The sequence below is a fragment of the Microtus oregoni genome, unplaced genomic scaffold (assembly GCF_018167655.1).
Source record: "Microtus oregoni isolate MIOR12 unplaced genomic scaffold, Mior012 000001F_ref0000356, whole genome shotgun sequence".
Taxonomy (NCBI): Eukaryota; Metazoa; Chordata; class Mammalia; order Rodentia; family Cricetidae; genus Microtus; species Microtus oregoni.
Genome location: NW_024543060.1, coordinates 35,317,651 through 35,340,060, shown reverse-complemented (window position 1 = coordinate 35,340,060; position 22,410 = coordinate 35,317,651). Strand labels below are relative to the sequence as shown.

The 22,410-nt window shown below is 37.2% G+C and overlaps 1 protein-coding gene across 1 annotated transcript in view; it reads right to left on the bottom strand.

Moving 5' to 3' along the window:
- Window positions 1-22,410, bottom strand: part of Uchl3 (ubiquitin C-terminal hydrolase L3) — a 47,613-nt gene that overhangs the window by 19,649 nt on the left and 5,554 nt on the right. Inside the window, exons 3-6 of the mRNA XM_041677673.1 lie at window positions 15,747-15,875; window positions 13,292-13,448; window positions 12,873-12,958; window positions 11,347-11,394 (exon numbers count right to left, since the gene is read on the bottom strand). Of these exons, the coding sequence (XP_041533607.1) occupies window positions 11,347-11,394; window positions 12,873-12,958; window positions 13,292-13,448; window positions 15,747-15,875 (420 nt within the window). The remainder of the gene's footprint in view (window positions 1-11,346; window positions 11,395-12,872; window positions 12,959-13,291; window positions 13,449-15,746; window positions 15,876-22,410) is intronic.

Sequence of the window (22,410 nt, the reverse complement as noted above, 5' to 3'; positions counted from 1 at the left end):
ATTAAATTATTCAGAACATTAAAAAGGGGGCAGAGAACCTGGCTAGGTGGTGGTGGAGAGCGCCTTAATCCCAGCACTTGGGAGGCAGAGGCAAGCAGATCCCTGTGAGTTCCAGACCAGCCTGCTCTACAAGAGCTAGTTCCAGGACAGGCACCAAAGCTCCAAAGCTACAGAGAAACCCTGTCTCAAAAAAAAAAAAAAAAACAAACAAACAAAAAAAAAACCTTTCCTGTTAAGAACGAAATGTCTGGAAGGTGACATCCATATTATTATAAAATGATACAATAAAATAAGTATATTTTGGCTTATAGCCAAAGCATTTTTCATTTAAGCTTGTCATTATGTCAATAATTACACTACAATATGTAATTTCTAGAACATGAAAGATACTTAAATAATATTTTCCAAAACATATATAACATGATTACTAAAGGACTCTGGTTAGGTTAAGATTTCAAGGGAATTGTGGTGGGAGGTGGGGGTGGAGGGGAGTCTAACCTAGGCTGTCTGCTGTGTGTTAAGTAAGCATCTGTTCCTGCAGTGGACTTGGGCTTGATTCCCAAGACTCACAAGGCATATGTAACCATACAGAACTCCAGTTCCAGGGATCCACTTCCCCTTTCGGACCGCTGCAGGTATCAAGCACACACGTGATTGACATACATGCAAACAAAACACTCAAACACATTAAGTAACACAAATTTTTTAGAAAAATGTTTTTAAAGAAAATTTTTTAAATCCATTATTGTATGTACTTATTTGCTTTTCTTCTTGGTACTGGAGACTGAACTGAAAGCCTAGCTAGACAATCTCTACCACTGTGTTACATCCCCAACACAGACTAGGTTTGTTTGTTTTTAAGATTTTATTTATTTATTTATATAAAAGTCTTAAAGAAACTAATTGGATCTTCAGAAACAAGTGGTTACATATTGGAAATAAATACCATAAATTGAACAGAGCATACTGAATGCTTTTTAAAAAGAATTTTACCTTCTTATATCATGGTTATTGCTCATTAATAAAATATTCATTTGCTTACAACTGAGTATAACAGGCTATTTTTTGGTATCTTTAAAAAATTTTTCTTAGTTACTTTTATTTACATGTATGTAGGTCTGTCTATGCGAATGTATATCACACAAGTGCAATGCCCATAGACGCCACGGTAACTGATCCTCTGCAACCGGAGTTACAGCAGATATGGGCTCTGGAAAGATATGGTCCTCTGGGAGAGTAGCAGGCGCTCGTAGCCTGAGTCACTCTGACCCACAAAGTGTTCTTTTAATATTAGAACCATCCCTGAGTCTTAAATTGTACACAGAAAGAAAAACAAAAACCTCTTTAGGGATGGTGAATATAGTAAAAAAGATTACAAATACATAACCCTCTGAAGATACATACATGTGTCTATGTGGAGATAATATATATTCATATAAAGCTTCTAAACCTTAAAATCAAAATTACAATTTAATTCTAAACGAATTCCTGCAATTTCAGGTTAGATTCCAGCACAATGCACTGCATTAAAGGAAATTTAAAGCTGGAATTTAAAATAGGAAAATGAAGTCAGACCCATGCAAGAGATAAAAACTATCCCCGTTCAGTTGGCAGAGAAGTCAAAATCAGGCACAAGTTAGAAAGGAAACACATAAAATAGCACTACCAACTCCAGAGTGTTCACAAGAGCAGCTTCCTTCACCAATGGAGCTGACGCCCACGGCCTCCAGAAACTCTTTCCTGACGCTCTCCCATGCAGGTTCAACAATCGGGTTTCTGATTTTTAATGTCACATGAAATTTGAATTTATTGTTGTCAAGCTAAACTAAGTTTCGGAAATTCTTTTCATTTTGAAAATAGCTTCAAATACGGTTTTCACTAAGTGCAAATTCTCATCCTAACACTGCCCTGTGATCTATAAAGTCAGAACACAAGAGAAAAATCTTACTCTCTCCATGCACGTCAGTCTGTTTTTATACCTAAGGCAGTCTTAGACCAAGGAAGGACATCTAGTTAGATCTGAAAGGAGGAACTGCTGACTTCAGTATAGATGTTTCCCTTACAGAAACAGTTTGGTACTCCCATTTCTAAGACAGAAGGAGAAAAGGGGAATGTAAGACCTCTGCTCAGAGACTGCAGTGGAGAAGAAACAGTGAAAGATGAGAGACCACCATGAATGCATGAGGATGGAGGCTGGGGGCCAGTGTTTCTCAGTGTGAAGAACCAAATGGAAGGAAACAGCCTCCACTTTATTCCACTGCTGTGGGAACTCCTTCAGCCAATAACCTTTACGATACCGGCCCACTTTGGGTGTGGTCTCATGTACTATGAGTGTACAAGAAAAGCGTGTGCAGTCTTCTTTCTGCTGGATTCGGTTCCCAGTTCCCAGCACACACAGAGGACTGCAGGTGGCTACCCTTTCTGTGAGTTTATCCCCCAGATAAATAAACTTTCATTACACTCTGCTCCAGACTATTGTGGCACTCTCTGATACCAGTACACTCCAGGCCTTGTCAAAATAAGGAAAATAGGTTATGCAAAGTAAAGTAAAATTTTAAAATAAACAGAAAATTAGTTTCAAGTTTTAAAAAGAACATATTTTAATTTTAGCATGTGTGTGTCTGCACGTGAGTACAGTATTTGAGGAGGCCAGAGGAGGGTTTCAGGTACGCTGGAGCTTGGGCTGCCCACGGGTTGTACGCCACCTGACATGGGTGCTGGAAACCAAACTTAGTAGATGCTACTGCTGAGCCATCTCTCCAGGCTCTATAATTCCAAACTTGTTGATAAAACTGGATTTACATACCTTAACTACGTTTTGCTGCTTCCATTTGTCTCTTTCAAGATAATCAGGAATTTAAACTCTACATAGGAACTAAGTACTTCCTAGTAGCCCTTTCTTGCCTAGCAGAGGAAAGAAGACAAGAGTTCAAAGAAGGTTATAAATAGCACTTTGCCTTAGGTATGCAGAAACTGTCTTTGACTAAATGGAATGATTTCTGCTATGCTTCAGGGCCAGTGAGATGGCTCAAGAGGCACAGGCCTAATGACCTAAGTATCATTCCTGGGTGAAAGAAAAGAAGTGACTTCAAAAGGTGGCTTCTGACTTCCACACATGACCTGGTTACCCTCACATCATGCAGGTGCACACAAAATAAAGGCAATAAGATATTCTAAAACCGTAAACGTTTTCAGTTTGCAACAAAGCCATGAACTGTATCTTCTCAATTAATAAACTTGTCTACACACTTTAAACTTGTGTCCTACATTGACAATACACACTTAGCTAAGTCAAAAGTCAACTATATTTTGATTGGGTCTGTCTGTAACACACACACACACACAGACTGGGTCTGTCTGTTACACACACACACACACTAATAGGGTCTGTCTGTTACTTACACACACACACACACACACACACACACACAACTAAATTACTATAATCTCTCCATCTGTTGATTTAACCAATCAAGGATTGAAAATTATATATCTTTTCTTATTATTCTCTAACTCTAATATCTATTAGTAAGCAATCCACAGATGATTTTAAGAATACAAGAAAATATGCATAGATTATATGCAAATACTAAACCATTGTACTCAGAGGACATATAAAATGAATAACAAATAAAAGTTAAATAAACATTTTACACAAGGAATCTGTTATCTAGAGTGTTCCTGGAACCAATCTGTCTACCAGAAATACTGATAGATTCAACGGTGTGTCGTATATTCTGATTATATAAACCTATCTGCTACTATATACTTGAAATCAAAACATTAACCAAAGATTAAATAGACTTGACTTTAAAAGTCAACAACACTAACAAGGCTAGATTACATTATACTTTCATTAAATATTAAATTTAATTTGTGACTTAAATTCATTTCACAAACTTACTAAAGATCTTTTAAGAGTCATTAGAAAGGAAACATTATTTCCCTCTGTCAAAAAGCAAAATTTAAAAATAAAATTTAACACTGGTATCAAAATATACTATTTACAATGAAAGAATTTAAAAATCCAAGCCGGGCGATGGTGGCGCACGCCTTTAATCCCAGCACTCGGGAGGCAGAGGCAGGCGGATCTGTGTGAGTTCGAGACCAGCCTGGTCTACAGAACTAGTTCCAGGACAGGCTCCAAAGCCACAGAGAAACTGTCTCGAAAAAAAAAAAAAAACCAAAAAAAAAAAAAAAGAATTTAAAAATCCATTTTAAAAGGGAACATTAAAAGAATTTAATACTAGCATTAGCCACGCTCAAAGTCATTAGTGGCTGAAATAAAAGACCTCTGAAGACAAAAACTATTTCTTATTCATATTTACAATGCAGTCTCTGACGCAGAACAAGCTCAATTCAGTTCCTTAGTGGCCAAGAGATGGAAGAACAATTCACCTTATGAACTGAAAAACCTTAACAATGTGTATCCGTTTAAACACAACTAAGAGAAACTTCTTTGGGAGAATCTGCAATGAACACTTCGGTAAAAAAAATGATATTTACTAAAGTCTATTTTTACTTTGAAAAACTAAAAATATAGACATCAAAATTGAAAAACTGGAAAGTAATTTATCATTTACTCGCCTGAAAGTATGCAAAGAATTACTTCTAAAAAAGTTTTGAATAAGAAAATATTCATACTAAGATATAAAGAAAGCTCCTTTTTCTTAACTGTTTAGATTATGCTAAAAGGCTGAAATTAAGTATGTAACTAAATGCTAAATGTATTTTTGTAAACTTTTGATTTTGGCATGTTTATTTAAAAGCATAATAAAATAATATGCTTTTGTAAGCTAAAAAAATAAAAATAATTACATGGAGGTTCTTTGGCAAACGACACGAAAATAGTCTGAAGGCAAAGTACACTTGGATTTTTCTTTCTTGTCTCCATGTATAACTTGCAGACTTTTTTCATTACTGCACTGTGGACTATTCATTAACAAATAAAAACTCTCATGTCATCAAAAGCATCATTTTTTCCCTCTCTTTCTGTTTTCTTTTATTATTTAGATATTTTTCTCCGCAGCCCTCCTTTCCTCCCTGCTCCCTGCCTCCCTCTTCCCCTTCAACTCTCTCCCATGGTCCTCATGCTCCCAATTTACTCAGAAGATCTTGTCTTTTTCCCCTTCCCATGTAGATTAGTGTTGGGAACTGTGAACCCCCAGATCCTGAATTTCCTGAAAACAACTTGTTTTCTCGACCTGAGTGCGTACAGCTGCTCTGAGCAAGAGATCCTTAGGAGTTCCTGATGGCAGGGGAATAGTTTGTGGCGCAACTGGCTGGGGCGTGGCTATCCCTACATAAGCTGCCCGTGAACACAATAAAAAGGGCATTCTTGGAGCTTTCCTGTTTCAAGGATTCTGGCATCAAGGATGACCTGTGTCTCTGTCCGTGAGTCCTTGTATGTTTCAATCCTCAGCCCCTTGCCCGGTTTACTAACTGTATGGTGGTGCATAGAGCACAGACACGCGTGGTGCACTACAGATTAGATCCATGTTTGTCTCTCTTAGGGTCCTCTTTGTTGTCTAGGTTCTCTGGGATTGTGAACTGTAGGCTGGTTTTTCTTTGCTTTATGTCTAAAAGCCACTTATGAGTACATATTATATTTGTCTTTCTGGGTCTGGATTACCTCACTCAATATATTTTCTAGAACCATCCATTTGCCAGAAAATTTCAAGATGTCATTTTTTTTTCCATTGTGTAAATGTACCACATTTTCCTTATCCATTCTTCGGTCGAGGGGCATCTAGGTTGTTTCCAGGTTCTGGCTATGACAAATAATGCTGCTATGAACATAGTTGAGCACATGTCTTTGTGGTACCATTGAGCATCCTTTGGGTATATCCCCAAAAGTGGAATTGCTGGATCTTGAGGTAGGTTGTTTCCTAATTTTCTGAGAAATCACCATACTAATTTCCAAACCGGCTGTACCAGTTTTCATTCCCACCAGCAATGCAGAAGTGTTCCCTTTACCCCACATCCTCTCCAGATAAGCTGTTATCAGAGTTTTTGATCTTGACCATTCTGACAGGTATGAGATAGAATCTCAGAGCTGTTTTGATTTGCATTTCTCTGATGATTAAGAATGTTGAACATTTCCTTAAGTGTCTTTTGGCCATTTTAGATTCCTCTGTTGAAACTTCTATGTTTAGCTCTGTACCCCATTTTTTTACTAGATTATTTGTTCTTTTGATGACCAATTTCTTGAGTTCTCTGTATATTTTGGAGATCAGACCTCTGTCTGATGTGAGGTTGGTGAAGATCTTTTCCCATTCTGTAGGCTACCGTTTTGTCTTGTTGACCTTTGCTTTACAGAAGTTTTTCAGTTTCAAAAGGTCCCATTTATTGTTTCTCTCAGTGTCTATGCTACTGGGGTTATATTTAGGAAGTGGTCTCCTGTGCCAATACATTTAAGTGCACTTCCCACTTTCTCTTCAATGAGGTTCATTGTGGTTGGTTTTATGTTGAGGCCTTTGATCCATTTGGACTTTTTTTGTGCGTGGCAATAGATATGGATCTATTTTCAATCTTCTACATGTTGATATCCAGTTATGCCAGGTCCATTTGTTGAATATGCTTCTTTTTCATTTTATATTTTTTGTTTCTTTGTCAAAAATTAGGTATGGCTTGATATCCGGGTCTTCAATTCTGTTCCACTGGTCCTTTTGTCTGTTTTTATGCCAATACCAGGCTGTTTTCAGTACTGTATATAGTCAGAGATTGTGATGCCTCCAGGAGGTTCCTTTACTGTACAGGATTGTTTTGGCTATCCTGGGTTTTTGTTTTTTTGTTTTTCCGTATTAAGTTGAGTGCTGTTCTTCTGAGGCCTGTGATGAATTTTGCTGGGATTTTGATAGGCATTGCATTGAATCTGTAGACTGATTTTGGTAAGATTGCCATTTTTACTATGTTAATTCTACCTACCCAAAACATGGGAGATCTTTACATTTTCTGGTGTCTTCTTCAATTTCTTTCTTCAAAGATTTAAAGTTCTTGTCATACAAGTCTTCCACTTGTTTGGTTAGTTACTCCAAGATATTTTATATTATTTGTGGCTATTATGAAGGGTGATGTTTCTCTGGTTTCTTTCTGAGTTCACTTATCATCTGTATAAAGGAGGGCTACTGATTTTCTTGAGTTAGTCTTGTATCCTGCTACATTACTGAAGGTTTTTATGAGTTGTAGGAGTTCCTTGGTAGAATTTTTGGGATCACTTATGTAAATTATCATATCATCAGCAAATACTAAGAGTTTGACTTTTCCTTTTCCAATTTGTATCCCCTTGATCTCCTTTTGCTGTCTTATTGCTCTACCTAGAACCTCAAGTACTATATTGAATAGTATGGAGAGAAGGGACAATCTTTTCTTGTTCCTGATTTCAGTGGGATCGCTCTGAGTTTCTCTCCATTTAGTTTGATGTTTGTTGGCTGTTGGCTTGTTGTACAATGCTTTTATTATATTTAGGCATTTTCCTTGTATCCCTGCTTTCTCCAAAACTTTTATCATGAAAAGATGTTATATTTTGTCAAAAGCCTTTTCAGTATCTAATGAGATTTTCATGTGTTTTGTTTTGTTTTTCAGTTTGTTTATATAGTGGATTACACTGACAGATTTTTGTATCCTGAACCATCCCTGTATCTCTGGGATGAATCCTACTTGGTCATGGTGGATGACAAAATCATCATGTTTGAACAGAATCTTTTAACCTACCAGGTAATCTGGTAAATGCCCAGATTATATCAACTTGGAGCAATCTCCCAACATTCTGAAAGGACTTAAGATTGGATACTTAGAGTACTTTTTAAATTAAGCAAATATGCTTATTCCTAATCAAAGTCATTTCAAACCAGTAGCTAGTAAAATATTTAGCTGTATTTAGCACTGGGTCACATATTACTGTAGCATACATGTTGAATAACACTTTTACTAATGAAAATTTTGCCTAATATAATAATCTCACTAGATTTTCTAACATGGCGCTTTAAAGAAAAAAAATCACAAAATTACTGGAGGAATGTACAAGTACAGACAATCCATTTACTTTCTCACTCAATCCATTTCCACCCAAGGTAGATCATCACTTTACTGTAAAACATAAAGTGGCTGCACAATCTGCCTACTGACATTTTGTTTTGCTGTGTGGCCTGGCACGGGGGCTCACACCTGTTGGCTGGCAGGACTAGAGCTCATGTTCTGGCAAAGCCTTGGGACAATAGCTGAACCTCACTGTGCGGCAGCTGCTTCATCTGGAAAGGGTGATAATACCTATAATCCTAAAACTCCTACAGAGTAAGCAGCACACACTCTGAATCACTTCTTAGCATTGTTAAGAGAAAATTAACCTAACAACACTTCTACTATCTAGAATCAAATACAAAATGGTGAAGGAGTAAATTTAAAAATCAAAGGCTAGAGAGACTCCTCCACTGAAACCTACTGTATCCTACCCTCCTGTTTTGTAAGTTTAGTTGTTTTTGTTTATTTAAAGCAGTATCTTTTAGTAAGTAAACAAAACTAAGTGAAATGGGCCTACTATCCAAATTTCTGATATAAATTTCTATTTATAATTTCTATATAAAAATGTTATATATGTTCTAATGAAAATGTTTCTTATAGAACTCCAAAAAACTAAGATTTTTGTCTTTTGGGTTTTGTTCCATTGTTTATCCCTACCTAGTCTGAAGCTTGCTATGTAGATCTGGCTGGGTTAGAACTCTGCGATTCTCCTGCTCCTGCCTCCCCTATGTGTCTTACTGTTTGCATCATATGCATGTAGGTACCCGCAGAAGGCAGAGGAGGGCTCAGACAACCTGGAACTTTAGTAACAAGCCCCGTCCGTGACCTAGCTGCTGTGGGTCTGGAAGAACAGTAATTGCTCCTAACTCTGAAGCCATACCCCTAGCCAATGAGACATTTTTTTTTTAAGTTTTCATACCACTAAAGACATTTCTGACCTAATACTGGAAATAGTAAATATGTAGTGAGCCTATGTGTAAAGGACAGTTCTGAATAATTTAAAATGTGCAAATAAACCAGACATCAATCCTAGACCTAAGAACCACAACAAAAGATAAACTTTCCCACCTCATAAGCTAAGGTACTACTAATAGGAGGCATTTTATATACCACTAAGGTAGAAATAATAACAAGTAAATTATGACAACAGTTTAAATAGGTCTTAATTCTAGAATTATTAAAATGTACAAAAACATACATCATTGTTTGTTTAATTAGACAAGCTTAATGTGTAGATCAGGTGATATCAAACTGCTGATATTCCTGCCTCAGCCTTCTAAGTGCTAAAATTGTAAGCTTACACTACCACATTTGGCTTGAAAAAATACATTTTAAATAGCTAAAAAAGGATATGAAAATAAATAAATGCAAAATACTGAAGTCACATGAAAGAGAGCATAGAATCAATAAAATATACCCAGGTTATAAGAAGTGCTTTATTTAGAGGGTCACATTGAAGCTAATTTGAAAGTTAAGTAGAAATCAGAAATGCAGATGCTAAGAGAAGAAATGTTTTCATAAAGAGAAATTATAAGAAAAATATCAATAAGACATTGGCAGAGAGAAATATTTTCAGATAAATAGCCAAAGCAGTAGGGGTTAGAAGAAGCCTTAAAGAGGCCGAAACTGACACAGAAATGTGAGGAATGAGCCTCAAACTATTTCCTCAACCCACGATGTGTTAGAGTCATAATGCGCATAAGCGGCGTATCTCTAGCAGTGAGTCTCGACTGTGAGAGATGAGAAAGTGGTAAGGCGATTAACTTCATTGGGAGAAAGGCCCGAGAAGCCTCTAAAAACTGCTACATCCCTCCCACTCCACCTTTGAGAGTCACTGCAGTAGGAAAACAAAAGTTGTGTCTCCAATTGAATTACATTTCAGGAAATATAATGGAGTTAAAACTGTAGGAAAATAAAGGGCAGAAAAGAAGGCACATATAATAACCTCAAACAAGGACAACACATTCTAAAATGTCAGCAGATCATTCCCGTGACCACCATCACAAAGGACGATGAAGTTTCAGCCTGAACAAAAACAGATGTGACTATCATTCAGGTACTAAAGCCACAACTTGGATGAAGACCCAGAAAGGACATGAAAGAAGGCACCACGAGGCAAATATTCCGGAAGTACGATATTCTTATATTGATCCAGCTCATTCCCAGTCTTAATGCCAAAACAACACGGCAACCAAAACTCTCTTAGGATCCAACAAGCGTGTAAACAACAGGAACACTGAATATCCAAAGTCACCTCCTACTGTAAACCGAGTAAAACTCAAGTCTACAACTTTGAAAGAGACAGAGAGCAGCTTAGAAGGGACAATTACAAGGACACCTAGTGCTTCAATTAGTCAAACACCCACAGTAATGCAGTTTGAAAGAAGAATAATTATAGCTATATCATAGTATTAAAGTATTTTCACCTTTAAAAAAGGGTTTAGTAATAATCTAAAAATCAACTTCTTAATTATGTAATTTTTCCAAGAATTTTTAAAGCCAATAAAGCAATATCATCCTACATGTGAAAATGTGACTTTTAGTTGTATAAAGCAATGAGTTTTATTATGACATTTTCATAATAGGACTTCATATAGCACACTTTATCACGATCTCCCTCGCTGTCCTCTTTTCGCCCCCACATCATCTCCCTTCCACTGGTTCCCTTCTTCCAAAACAATCACCTCTCTAATGGGTGTGATTTCAAGTCACATATGAAGAAAATGTAGTACACTATCCTGGTGCTGGAAATACACCAACCGAATTAATAAAACTCTGTTCATTCTGACTGAATCTTTTCTGACAAAGTTCCTTCCAGAGTTAGGACGTGAAAAGAGTAGAAAAGACGTGGAATGGAGAAATGTGTAAAGGAAACAGAGGCAAGAGTGATCAGAGTGACCCAGCAGACTCGCTGCAGTGCAAACCTGAAGATCACCATGGTGAATAGAACAAAGTCCCTGAGCACCTCTTCCTTCTCTTTTGTCCTGGGAGCAAGGCATGATAGTGATGCCCAAAGATCATACATAAAAACTGGGTGTATGTGGAAGACGGAAGAAACTGGGCACCTGCTGAGTAAAACAAAGAACGCACAATCTACAACCTGTGAAAGGATCCGGCAACGTGGACCAGACATCCGTGTAGCATGTTAGCAGCCTGGGAAAAAAACATTTCTCTTGCTATCACTCTGACTACTGCTGTTACATAAGCAAATTCTAAGGAAAAACAAAAAGAAAACCCAGATAGTCAAATGCTTTTCCAAAGCCAGAGTTCTACAATATAAGGTCAAATTTACACACAGCAACATGTTTGAAAAGAAATGTGAAATACCTCAGTCTGACCTTCATGTGCACTGGTCTCATGAGTAACTCGAATAGCCTGCAATAAGAATATAAACTGTTTACAAAAAATAAAACAACTATATGCAACCTTTAAATGAAACAAAGCTCAACTTTTCCCATCTAAAATCCTGTAACGAGGCAGGAAACTGGAAGAACTTTAGGAGCAGTTTAGCACTACGCCTTTCAGAACTGCATCTATGTAAGCAAATCACTGCTGTCCCTTTGACCCACAAACCTCTTAAGCTTTGGGAAACCCACTAGCTCATAGTTTCTAACTTGCACAGTGCAAGTAGAGGGTCATTTAGCTTCCTTAAATGTTAGAGGCCACACTTAACACTTTATTTCCTTGAGCCTGGAATAAAGCGGGCAGCTCACAGAAACTGAAAAAGCTGATTTTATCTGTCTCTCCAAGGTGCATGCTCCTGCAGCTCTGGCTGAATTTATGCTTACTCATGCAGTTCAGTCAGCAGTTTAATAACGTGGTGCAAAAGGCATGCGTTTATGAGAAGCTAGGAAATTCAGTTATCTGAACTTAAAAATGCTCTAATCATACCCACTATTATCGAAGATGCAGAAAAATGGGCACAATAGAAAAATCAGGGGTGAAAGTATAACTGTTATGTTTAGCAATTAGGTGATAAGTATTAAAGCCATAAAGACATGCAAACTGATCAGCAATTTCTCTTCTAGGGGTTACTATGTTGATATATTAATGTATGTGAATATATGAAATTAAGGATGGTTTGAAAACCTCAGACACAATAATACACATTTGCAATAATTTTAAATAGTGAAGAAAGAAGGAAAACTATTAGATTTCAAACATCATTTTACTGATTAAATATACTATAAAATGGAAAGCTACTCAGCCATTAGAATAATAATGTTAAACATATACTTACTGGTGTTAATACGTTTGTGATAAGTGAAAAAAGCAAGTTATAAAACAGTATTACAGTGTGATCAAATTTTTAAAAAATTGTGTATATACATCTATGTTCCCTATAAAAATATCAAGGATAGCTACTGTTCACTGGTGGAATTATTGGCAACTGTCATGTTATTTTACTTTTAAGCAAAATAAAGACTTCTTATGAAACTTCAAGCAACTAAACTATTTTAGAACACTAAGCACAATAATAAATGTACACCATGTTGCTTTTCTAATTTCAAAGAACATGATCTATTGATATTACTAAAAGGCAAAAAGCCTTTGGAAAAATAAGAATTTCAGAACTAATAAATGTTTAGAATAATCATTTCAAATTAAATTAGAGAGTACAGCTATTAATTTGCAAACTGTATTTGTTTGTTCATTCTGCCCCGGACACAGAACTGTCAACCGGAAAATATTATAGATATTTCATGTACGATTACCTGAAAAAACAAAAGCCCTTGGAATGGATATGACAAATGATGTTTCCCCAAACTACAGTTTCAAGACATCCACTAAACAGAACCTATAATCCTGTAACGCTGCCCATGGATGGGTCAAGACAGAAAGAAGGTACTGACGTCATAGTTCTCCAGGTACTTGGCTCTTTCTTCAGGGCTCATTGACACAGACTCCTCCAGGAATTTTTTCAAGGTTGATCCAGATTCTGAGAATGTCAAAAATGATTAAAAATTTAAGTTTAACTACAGAAAAAAAACCCTAACAACAAAAGTAGTACAGTATTTTCTTAGGTAGAAATCCTTTAACCGGTAAGTTAAGAATCTAAGATTCTTGGAATAAATAACTAAGTCAAATGTATTTTGCTCAGCCTGTTCATCAACAATATAAAAAAATGGAAGGATTAACATCGCTCCTGGTTCATTGTCTAGTCCCATAACAAAAGAAGGGAGGCACTGCTTTCTAGTTTGAGAGTCAGGGCACCCCCTACTGTTGAACAAGTTAACACATCTGCAGGGAAACCAGAGCAGAAAAGATTTACCGAAGTGCATCTTGTCCTTGTTGTTTGCAATGGCGTGGATTAACCCTATTGTCCCGCAGGCGTTGCTGATGGTTTGCTTCATGAAATACACTGATGACGTAACATCTTGTCCTTGAGATTTTATTTTTTCTTCCTCTTCTGTTCTGAACACTTCATACTAGTGGGGAAAAAAGTCAAAAGTCCACATGCAAAACCACACATTAAAAAGAACACTCAAGTTTGTAAAGGAAAGGCTATGGATGATGAGATTTAGAACAAAATAAGAAAAGATTTAAAGTAAGATTGTCATCTATCAGACTAACAAAAGACTGGCAACAGTCACTGTGCCAGTAAAGGCATGAGAGAAAGACAGCCTTGCATTACTATTTCACTCATTGCTTGCTTTCAGATAGGTTGCTCTGGAACATGAGTTCAAATGATTCTCCTGCCTCAGCCTTTCAAGTAGCATGGACTGCAGGCAAATTCCATGGCACTCAGCTTCATATGCCATTGTTAAAGTCATTGGCACGACCGCACTATGAGGCACACAGCAATCTGCATTAACACTTTCCACAACATCTAACAAATACATAACAAACAATTACCTTTGCAATAGCTTGGTTTAAAATATAACATTTAAATGTACAATCAGCGATGAAAGTATAATTCCACAGTAGCACTAGCCTTGGATGCATGAAGTCATAGGTTCAATCTCCAGCATCACAGATACACAGACACAGAGACACACAGACACAGAGGCTGAATAAAACGATTAAGTATATCTACAGCTCATGTTGCCCCATCTGGGGTCACTGCATTTTGACCTCATATTTTATCAGCTAAGAAAGCCCAGCTATGTCAAGCATGCTGACACAGGCCTATAATGCCAGCATTTTGTGTCAGCATAACACTGTATCGGGGCACGACAAAATCCCAGATGTAATCTGGGATCAAGCATCAAGAAGCCAAGGCAGGTTTACAAAATAGAGGCTAACTAGGATCCTATTTGAAAATAAAAACAAAACCCCTAAAACATAAAATTTAAGAAACCTAAGCTATCAACAAGTGACTTCTTCTTTTCTCTTTCAATTCTTTTTTAACTACTCATTACTTCTGGAGTCTGAGGATAGATCCCTACTGCTTATTAAGTAATCAAAAAAGATGAAAAGAACACTGGACTGGAGAGTAATACTTTGTCCTTTCTCTCCTACAAGTTTCAGATTAAGCACAAACCCAACAACTAAATTTGTTTGAACTAAATATAGATAATTTATACAACTTCTATGAAGACCAGATGTGCAGTGCACAGTTTACTCCACCACTCTGGAGGCAGAAGCAAGGACTCTCTGTGAGTTCAAGGCCAGTCTATTTTACACAGAGCATTCTAAGTCAGCCAGGGCGGGGGGAGGGGGGAGAAAGAAAAAAAATCCTAACTAAATTTTTATGACTGTTACAAATGTGGAGAAAATAGCTTATTGAATAATTTGTTTTGCAGAGTCCTCACAGAGGAGGAAGCAAACTTGCTATATTATTTATCCTAAGGACAACTAATGGACTTATGTCACCAAGAAGCAGGTTGCTGCATGGTGGTGATCTAGGCAGATCTGTCCTCTTGCACCTGTCAATTCAGCCACATGTCAGCACTGCCACAAGCACTTCTCAGCTTTCAGAAGGCCTGAGCTCATCCTACTGCTCCTAGTCTAAAGTCAGAAGGGAAGACGATGAGGATGTCCTAAACTGCGCACAGCATTCCAACTCTGCTCCATGCACACCGAAACACAGAGACCTAAGACACCTACTTATCATGCCCAATACATTCTCTCAATTAAACCATATCTAAGTTTAGCGATGGTCCCCAAATCAAGTTTGCATTGAAAATAATGGATCCACACCATCAGTTTCCCCTACCTCCTTAAAATAAACAAAGGTCTGCTTTTATAATCACAATCAAGATTGTTTATATGCTTTACAAGTTGCAAACCTGAATATTCTTTATTAATATGTTTTATAATAAATATTTAAATGTCTACTTAAAATTTCAAAGAATAGGCCAGGCAGTCGTAGTGCACGCCTTTAATCCCAGCATTGGGAGTCTGAGGAAGGCAGCTCTCTGTGAGTTCGAGGCCAGTCTGGTCTACAGAGTGAGTTTCAGGATAGCTGGAACTGTTACACAGAGAAACACTGTCTTGGGGGGGAAAAAAAATCAAAGAATATTCATGAAAATGGTATTAAATGCTGCATTAAACCAAAGCTGAGGCAAGCTAACCATATCTTCCAAGGGAAAAACAGCTAAAAGTAAAAGAGCAACACAGACTTTATTGTCAATCTATAATCTAAATCTTTTACTTTAATAAGACATTAGTATTTCCTTATGATGATATGCAACAAAGGCATCATTTGTTTTTAGAGATTATGTCTCAACACAATATCAAACGTCTGCACTTATCAGAAACTACGTATCTTGCTTTACAATTACCTTCTCTGTGATGGGGAAGAGGAGTAACACTGCACACACTGGTCTTGGCACCATGCTGAGAAGTTCAGGCTCCATCCCGTACACATCAACAAACTGCCAGTTAGGGTGCAGGCCTAACTGTTTGAGAAACTATTAAGAGAAAAAGCAGCAAAGGTTAAGTAGTAAAAGAAAACCTGTGGATATTAACAGGGAAATGATCAACAAGTGTGCGCACCACAGATCTAGTATAGAGAAAGGACTGTGATCAGTATTACTTATGTTCAGTAAGAATGGAGAAGACAGCACTTTCAAACCACAGAATGTACACCATAAATACATATAATCCTTATCTGTCAAGTATACCATAGTGTGAGAGGTGAGGAACACAGCAAAGCAAGTCTGCAATGGACAGACTAGGACAAGAGCAATGTATATCACATAGCAGTTAAAACTCATAACATATTAAACAAACCTGTTCTCAAATCTATTACTTTGGTACTGAATATGATAGCCAGGACTTCACAAAATATATACAAGTCTCCTTAAGAACTTAATTCCAGACTTTAAAATGCATCAATTAAACAATGAATTATTTTCCTTCAACAGTTTATCCTGCTACCCAAAAATAACTCCTGTAGTTTGAAGACAGATATTGTATTGTTGTATCAAGCAAAAAGTAACACAGTGCACATTGCAGACACACACGTAGGCAAACACTTGGAAAAATAAATAAATAAATAAATAAATAAATAAATAAATAGAAATGCAGGTAAGAACCTCTCGTGGGTATTGCTTTCACCTCTCCATCAAGCTGCATGGTCTAGACTATAGAGAGCAAGGACTATGACCATTCTTCAACACATTACTATAATGATTTCAGGGCTTGGTAAAGTTCATAGGCACATTTGAAAAGATTTCTATTTGCCTCCATTTTCTCCAGATTTACTGTTCTAGGCCAGTCTTAATATTCAATCCTACTTAGAAACCAAAAAAGAAAAAGAGATTAAAAAAAGAAAAAAAGGTTCAGTGTTAAGGGAAGAAATTCCTATTGTTTCCCACTGCTATGCTGGCGTACAAAGGAGTTCCACAATAGCCTGGAATGGAGTACAACAAAGGCTTATTTATCTGGGGATGAACTCACAGAAAGAGTAGCGATCCACAGTCCTCTGCATGCACTGGGAACTGGACCCAAATCCAGCAGCCAAGAGGCCCATGCACACCTTTTGTCTGCATTTATAGTACATGAGACCATGCCCAAAGTATATAAAATAGCACCCACCATTTGGGGCATGGACCCACATAAGAACTAACAAAGCCTAATAAAGCTTTAAAAAGAGGGCTTATAGACCCACAAAAATGGGAGCCAAACACAGCTTCTTGGTAGTCACATTTTTTTTTTTTTTTTGTTTTCAGATAGGCTCATTTGCTGGTTGCAAGCAGAGGTGTGGCTTCTTTAAGAGACAGCTTCCTGGTTTGTGCTGGCTCTTTCAGCAGGTCCTTTACTTAAATGGGGTTTGTGAGCAGTGCTACTAGTTGCTTAATGGCAACATAGACCTGCTGCATCCAGGAGCTGGGGCAGTGCGCATGGCTAGCAGAGGTGGTAAACATACCTACGCCATGATGGATGGGGCAGAACCAACAGGCAGGGCTGTGGAGTTGGTCCTAGTCCTGCCCACTTGGCATTTAAAAAGGGGGTAGGGACGTTCCTGGTCAGAAAATGATTACAGATTCACAATAAAGACAGAGAGAGGCAAAAATGATCCTCTAAAAGAGACAGTGTGCTTTAAGAATATACATAGGCTTGGGAGAAAGGGGGGAAGTATGAACAGTTAGAAAAAGAAGTAAATGCTGTTAAGTAATATAAAAGATTGCAGACAGAAATAGATCAAAGGAGTAAAAAAAAATAAGCCACATAAAGATGGAATATACACAAATTATGTATATTATTGTGTTTTCTTTGAATTTTTTGACTGCAGAGGTAATATTATATTCTTCTGGGGCCTTTAAGGAGTTAAAGACAGATAATTATAGTTTTTCTTAGTTATGATAAAGGATAAATTAAATATAAAACTTTAGATTCACAAAGATAGGATAAATGATATTTTCATTAATTTGCCAAATATAAACAGATTAAATATTGTAACTGTAATTCTTGTTTGATACCTGTTTCATTATATGTAATTTTACTATGTTAAAGTTAAAAACCTTCCTTTTAATTAGACAGTTTTGAGGGGCTACTAAGTTAAATCAACATAAAGGTATCTTGAGTTCCAAATTTAACTCTAAGGTTATTTTACTTTGAAAAATAGGTTCTGCTTTCGTTTCTACAGAAGATGAGAACCTGTGGATTCTGTCCAGGCTAATGTGGTTTGATGGAACAAGACCCCAAAAGGTCTGCAAAAAACCCTAAAAATACTTTGCCCAACAGCAGGAAGCAGTTTGGAGAAAATTATGTGCAAATTCTCAAAATGATTATTTATAAATGATTGTTTTCATTTAAAGGGGAATATGATACATAGAGATGAGTGCTTTACATTGGTATGGACTTTGGTCTATTGATACAAATTTAAGGTCAATTTGTTACACTGTGTGTGTGTGTGTGTGTGTATTTCTGCTCTTGTTTAAAGTATTGTGTTTAAGTAGCTCATTGAAAAATGTAATATATAATTTAAAAATTTGGATTAATAAATAGCAATTATAATAGTAAAACTTGTAGTCATGTTAGTTAGGTTTTCTAGATATACAAAGATATATGTCAGTTAAATAGATAATCATTAACACTTCAAAGAACTACAAAATATGGCATTTAAAATGTTTTAAGAACTTAGACTTTTCTTGACAGTGCTTCACAGAAGAAACTGCCAGACATTTTGCAAGACACAGAAAAAAAGCAATTGATAAACTTTACCAGTACAAGGCAAAACAGATCTTCATAAAAAAGTCTGCAAGATACTATGGGCCGGTAGGCTAAAGATGGGCGCCCCAATGTTACAAAACAAAACAAAACAAAAACAAAAACAAAAAAAAACCTCTGGGTGACTGTCCAGGCAGCAAGATGTCTCTGTCAATTCTAAAACTTTGAAAGTTACTTACAATACAATTCTTGCTTATTTAGGTAATATTATATTCTTCTGGGGCCTTTAAGGAGTTAAAGACAGATAATTATAGTTTTTCTTAGTTATGATAAAGGATAAATTAAATATAAAACTTTAGATTCACAAAGATAGGATAAATGATATTTTCATTAATTTGCCAAATATAAACAGATTAAATATTGTAACTGTAATTCTTGCTTGATACCTGTTTCATTATATGTAATTTTACTATGTTAAAGTTAAAAACCTTCCTTTTAATTAGACAGAAAAGGAAGAAGATGTGGGATGTCCTTCTATATATGCACTGCTTTTACTGGCTAATGAATAAAGCTGCTCCGGCCATGGCTTAGCACAGCAAAGTCAGCAGGAAATCTGAACAGAGATGTAGAGAGAGAGTAGGCAGAGTCAAGGAGACAGATGCCAGAACCTACTGGTAAGCCACAGCCTTGTGGCAATATACAGATTAATAGAAATGGGTTAAGATGTAAGAACTAGCTAGAAATATGCCTAAGTTATTAGCCAAACAGTGTTGTAATTAATACAGTTTCTGTGTGATTTTTTGGGCTGGGCAGCCATGAACAAACATGCAGTCTCTGCTTGTATTGCTTAACACTACATACCTGGTCAAGCCAGGTGTCTCTTGAACTGAAATGAATACATTTCAATAGATACCTTACCATCTATATGCCTGCATGTGACTTAAGCTGGTTTACACTAAACATTCAATGTATACTCTTTTTCTTGTCAGCTAAAGAAGATTGGGACTTTTAGCTCCTTATCTACAATCTGATGTTCATTAAGTCAACCTGGACAAAACTGCTCAGTCACTGTAAAGCTACACCTGTCTAGCAACTGCTTCATATCACGGCCAATAAAAGCACACTAGTAGTGATTGCTATGCATGGAACAAGGGAAATAAGTTAAATGAGAAATAATAGTTTAGGAACCAAAAAATAAATTTTAACAGACTGCCTAAAAATAAGACAAGATCAAATTTCCTCAACCTGAGAATAGGGAATCACTGAAAATATTTTATGTGAAAGTTAAAAAAAAAAAGATTTATTTCATCGCTGGCTCAATATGGACTAAGTAAAATTATCAAAAGGAGACACAATGTTGGCTTTCTGAGAAAAGCATCATTCAGGACAATAGCAACAGCCCACCATACCAAGCAAAGAAGATGCAGCATGAATTATGGAAGAGCCCTGAACACACCCACTTTCAGAAAGGGTAACAACAAGAGGAGGACCCCAAAGACTCTGACCCAAGATCCTCAAAGTGGGAGACATGGTGTGATGGTTTCAATGAGGATGTTCCCACAGGCTCACGTACAAGAACGCCTGCTCCACAGTGGGTGGTGGTGTTTGGAGAGATTTCAGAGTGCCGTCTTGCTCTAGGAAGTATATCAGTGGAAGTGGGCTTTGGGTGTTTACAGTCTCAACCTACTTGTTCGTGACCTGCTTTGTGTCTGTGGTTCAAGATATGAGCTCTCAGCTTGCTGTCCCCACCACCATGCTGGCATCTGCAGCTGATGTTCCCCTCTCGCAGGGACTCTTAAGCCTCTGGACGGTAAGCCAAAACAAACTCACTCTTCCTTAGTTGTCTTGGCCATGCCGTTTATCACAGCAACGGAAAGGTAACTGATACAGAATGGCATGTTCAGATTGGACTTAAATTATTGAACCTTGGCCTCCGTGTTAGTAATATCAAGAAAGAGCAATTAGATTTGTGCTAGATGCCTTGAATGGAAGGACTAATGAACAATTAAAAGTTGTAAAAAAGCAAAATTTGTTCCAATAAAAATAAATATTACTTTACTAATTAAATGTTATTCTCATTGCTGCAATAAAAAAACAAAAGCAACTTAGAAGACAAATTCTGTTGACTGAAATATTCAGGGAAGGATCCATTACCACATAAACTTCTGAGGAATTTTCCAGGGCAGAAAAGCAGCTTCAGAAGCTCAACTCATTCTTTGCTATCTATGAGCTGGCAGCTCCTTGAAGGCCATGAGACACTCATGACACTTCAGTCCGCTCTCTACTCTCAAAGAACTTACATTTTAGTGGTAAAGAAAATGTACACATAGCTGGCCACGGTATCACATGCTTTCAATCCCAGCACTCAGGAGGCACAGGCAGAAGGACCTCTGAGTGTGAGGCCAGAGTTCCAGGACCAGTTCCAGGACAGCTAAAACTACACAGAGAGACTCTGTCTCAAAAACGACAACAACAACAAAACAAAACCAAAAAACAAAGAGAAAAGAAACAAATAAGATAACTTCACAAAGTATTCTGAAGAAATTAACTGAATATGGTTGCTGTGGAATATCTGTGTGCAGAGTAAGCAGGACGGGTAGGAGAGATTAACAGCCAAGAGCCATGCAACAGACATAAATTAATAGAAATGGGTTAATTTAAGTTATAAAAATTAATTAGAAACAAGCCTAGGCTATAGGCAGAGCTTTCATAAGAAGTTTGCGTGTCACAATTTTGGAGATGGTGGGATAGAGAAAGACTTGTTACAATGGTGGCTTAGTCTTACAATCCTAGTTGAAACAAGAAGACTACTGTAGCCTCAGCTACATTACAAAACCCTGTGTAAAAAGAAAAACGGGAATGAGAAAAGAGTAGGGGTGGGGAAGAAGAAGGAAAAGAAAACAAGAAAAGTTATGTCACCAAAGAAAAACTGGTTCATCTGGAAATTGAGCCATAAATGACAAAAAAAATTGCCATAAAATATCTCAAGTCAAACAATTCAAGGAAAAGATAAGCAACTGAAGACTCTGACATGGGAAGAGCCTCAGCATTTGAAACTGAAGCCCAGCCAGGGCAGAGAAGGGCAATGCCTCCTTAACTGACCTCAGTGAGATACTTCCATTGTATCTAAAACACAAGCAGTGAAGGCTGTTAGTGTCCGAAGCAGAAAATTACAAGATATTGTGTACATTCTTCTAATACCAACCAAAAGCAGGGATGATAGGGCACAAACAACAGACTTTAGGGAAGAAAAACAAGCCCAAGTAGTTAGACATCTACAGCAGCTGAGGGCTTGCACTGTGAAGACAGTCTGTGTGATCAGAAAAGTACAAAAAGGTTAGACAGCAATGGTCTCGGAAGGCAGACATGGAGAAGAGATCAAAGTCATACACTATGGCAACTTCAAAATGGCATGATCGGGCAGAAGAGTCACTACCATTGGCTGGAGCAAAGGAGAGACGTCAATGCCTCTGGAAGACAGAGGATGGAAATTCACATTTCTTTTTCAGTTATATTAAGTTTGAGGTATTATAAGCATCCAGATGGAAATATCAAAATTTTTCAATATGGTGGAGAAGGAAAGCTGAGAGGGCCACTGGGGCTATCTATGTGCTCACACAGTATGGAAGCAACACAACAGGAAACGTCCTTAGGGAAAACTGCACGAGGAAAAGATTATACAGAAGGAACTGTGTTAGTTACTTGTCTTGGTGCTGTGACCAGACAACTGTCCAAAACTACTTAAAAGAAGGAAGGGCTCACTCTGGCTCACAGCTGGAGGTTACAGGCCATCGTGGTGGGGGAAGCATGGCAGCAGGGACACGAACCAGC